The sequence below is a fragment of the Microtus ochrogaster genome, linkage group LG9, assembly GCF_000317375.1.
Source record: "Microtus ochrogaster isolate Prairie Vole_2 linkage group LG9, MicOch1.0, whole genome shotgun sequence".
NCBI classification, from domain to species: domain Eukaryota; kingdom Metazoa; phylum Chordata; class Mammalia; order Rodentia; family Cricetidae; genus Microtus; species Microtus ochrogaster.
This window is the reverse complement of record NC_022034.1, coordinates 1349023-1351703: the sequence shown is the minus strand read 5'-3', so window position 1 is coordinate 1351703 and position 2681 is coordinate 1349023. Positions and strand designations below refer to the sequence as shown.

Sequence of the window (2681 nt, the reverse complement as noted above, 5' to 3'; positions counted from 1 at the left end):
GAAAATGTCAGCTTGTCAAGGGATGTGTTAAGTGGTTCCATAAAAGTCTTTCTAAACTGATAAACCTAAAGGGATTGCATAAAAGGAAAGATGATAGATGATGATGATGATGATGAAGATAGATAGGTAGGTAGATGATAGATAGATAGATAGATAGATAGATAGATAGATAGATAGATAGATAGACAGACAACTAGATTATAGGCATTCCCTCACATGATTTTGGCTTGAATATACCAAAATACTTGCAAAGAAAAATATGCATTGGTAGATGATTTAATTCAAAATTTGTTGAATATCCTGTGAACTCAAAAGTCTTCCAGCCTCAGCATGAAGGCTTGAAAATTAAGCCCGATGAGGATGAGCTGGCATAAGTCTTAAAGTTGGAAGGTTTGAAAATCTGGTGTCTGAGGGGAGGCAGACACCTCAGCTCAATAACCAAGGAAGAAAAATCACCCTATAACTACATTTTCTGTTTTGTTTGTGTCTTAGACAGATCAGATTATGTCTGGCCACATTAGTGAGATAGCTTTCTCTGTTGATTTTAAGTGCTAACCTCTTCTAGAAAACCCTTACGGATACACTTAGAGAAAAAGAATTGGCAACATTGTGTAGTCCACTTGGCACATAACCTTAACGGTGACGTAAACTAATTTCAGAAAGTCATAACTATTGTGTTTGTAAAAGATACAGTGAAAAGTGATGACTAGCATACATGGTACAGATAAAGTGCAAGGAGTTACATAGGATCATGAGATATCCACGGGCTTGGAGAGGTATCCCAAATAGTTAAGTATACTTGCTTCTTTTACATAGGAACATGGTTAGAGACTCAGCAGCAACTAGTGGATTAGGGAATTTGATACTCTCTTCTAGCTTTCAAGCATACCAGATATGCACATGATGAACTTTACAGACAGGTAGGAAATAAACTTACTAGCAAAAATAAGTACATTTTAAAAGTTTTTCCTAGAATAACTCTGGTTTAATTGCTAATCTTTTACTAAATGCATTGAACAGAAAAGAAAGTAGAAAGCCAAAGCTAGATTTACCAACTGTGTTCACTTTCTGTTCAGTGACATCAGAGCTAAAATTCAGTCAACAAATAGTTTATCAAAGCCTTAAACTAGTGTCTTTTGAAAAAAATCTAGTGTGTGTGTGTGTGTGTGTGTGTGTGTGTGTGTGTTCATGTGTTAGTAGAGGCACACCTGTGCCATTACGTCTGTGTGGAGGTCAGAGAATAATCTCTGTTGTTGTCTGTCACCTCCTATCTTGTTTGAGACACATCTCCTACCATTCTTCATAGCCTACATAATGTTAGTTGGCTTATAAGCTTCTGCGATCTTCTGTCCCAGCCTCCAATCTTCCCATGGGAGTACTGAGACTATAGATGTCCATTAACATGTTAAAATTTAGGTGGGAATTTTAGATTCAAAGTCAGAACCTCACGCTTGTATGGAAAGTGTTTTATTGACTGAATAATATCCTAGAAAACTCTCTCTCTCTCTCTCTCTCTCTCTCTCTCTCTCTCTCTCTCTCATCTATCATTTACAAATAATCTGTCTACTTCTTTGATGATCTTCTATTGTGTTTGTCATGTTTGAGAACTCTAACATACATAGCAAATGGAAGGACTTTACTCATCAGAAGTATGATAAAAATGAATTTATTTCAGAGATACAAAAAGACATATCTGTGCATTGCATTGATCCTGGTCAAGAAATTCCTTTCTTGAGGTGCCTTAGAGGTACTACATAGCATTTTTCAAGTGCTTTCCTCAGAGCATTCTTTACCTCCTGGTTCCTTAAACTGTAGATCATGGGATTGAGCATGGGGATGACGATTGTGTAAAACACTGAGGCCATTTTGTCTGTGTCGAGGGAATGGCTTGATTTTGGCTGCAGGTACATGAAGATGAGTGTTCCATAGAATATGGTCACAGCCGTGAGATGAGAAGCACATGTTGAGAAGGCTTTGCACCTGCCTTCTGTGGACTGGATTCTCAATATGGCAGCCACAATGTACAAGTAAGAAATAAGGACAGTAGCCAAAGAAGTGATCATGTTGAATCCAGCAAAGATGAATATCAGAATCTCCTTGAGGCTGGTGTCAGAGCAGGCAAGAGCCATCAAAGGGACATCATCACAATAAAAATGATTGATTATATTAGGACCACAATAAATCAGTTGGAAAGTAACTACTGTGTGGAGCAAAGCAACCACAAAGCTGTATAAGTAGGGACCCATTACAAGCCGTAGACATACCTTCTGAGACATGACCACCATATACAGAAGAGGGTTGCAAATGGCCACATAGCGATCGTAAGCCATGACAGCAAGGAGGAACATCTCTGAAATCAAGAAGTTCAGGAAAAACCCAAGCTGGGTTGCACAAGCATAGAAAGATATAGACCTTCTGTTGGTGAGTAGGGTCTCCAGGAATTTGGGGGCTACCGAAGAGGAATAGCAAAGATCCACAAATGCCAGATTACTGAGGAAGAAGTACATGGGGGTGTGAAGTCGAGAATCCAACCTGATTAGTGAAATCATTCCTACATTTCCCACCACAGTCAGACTGTAGACCGCTAGAATGAGCAGAAAGAGAATGATTTCTATCTCTCTACGGACTGCAAACCCTAACAGAATGAATTCTGTCACACCAGTGTAGTTCCTTTTAGGCAT

The 2681-nt window shown here is 38.8% G+C and overlaps 1 protein-coding gene across 1 annotated transcript; it reads right to left on the bottom strand.

The window, feature by feature from the left end:
* Positions 1 to 1715: 1715 nt before the first annotated feature.
* LOC102000000 (olfactory receptor 1038-like) lies at positions 1716 to 2681 on the bottom strand. Its single transcript, XM_005363315.2, has one exon. The coding sequence runs from the start codon at positions 2679 to 2681 to the stop codon at positions 1716 to 1718; it is 966 nt and encodes a 321-aa protein (XP_005363372.1).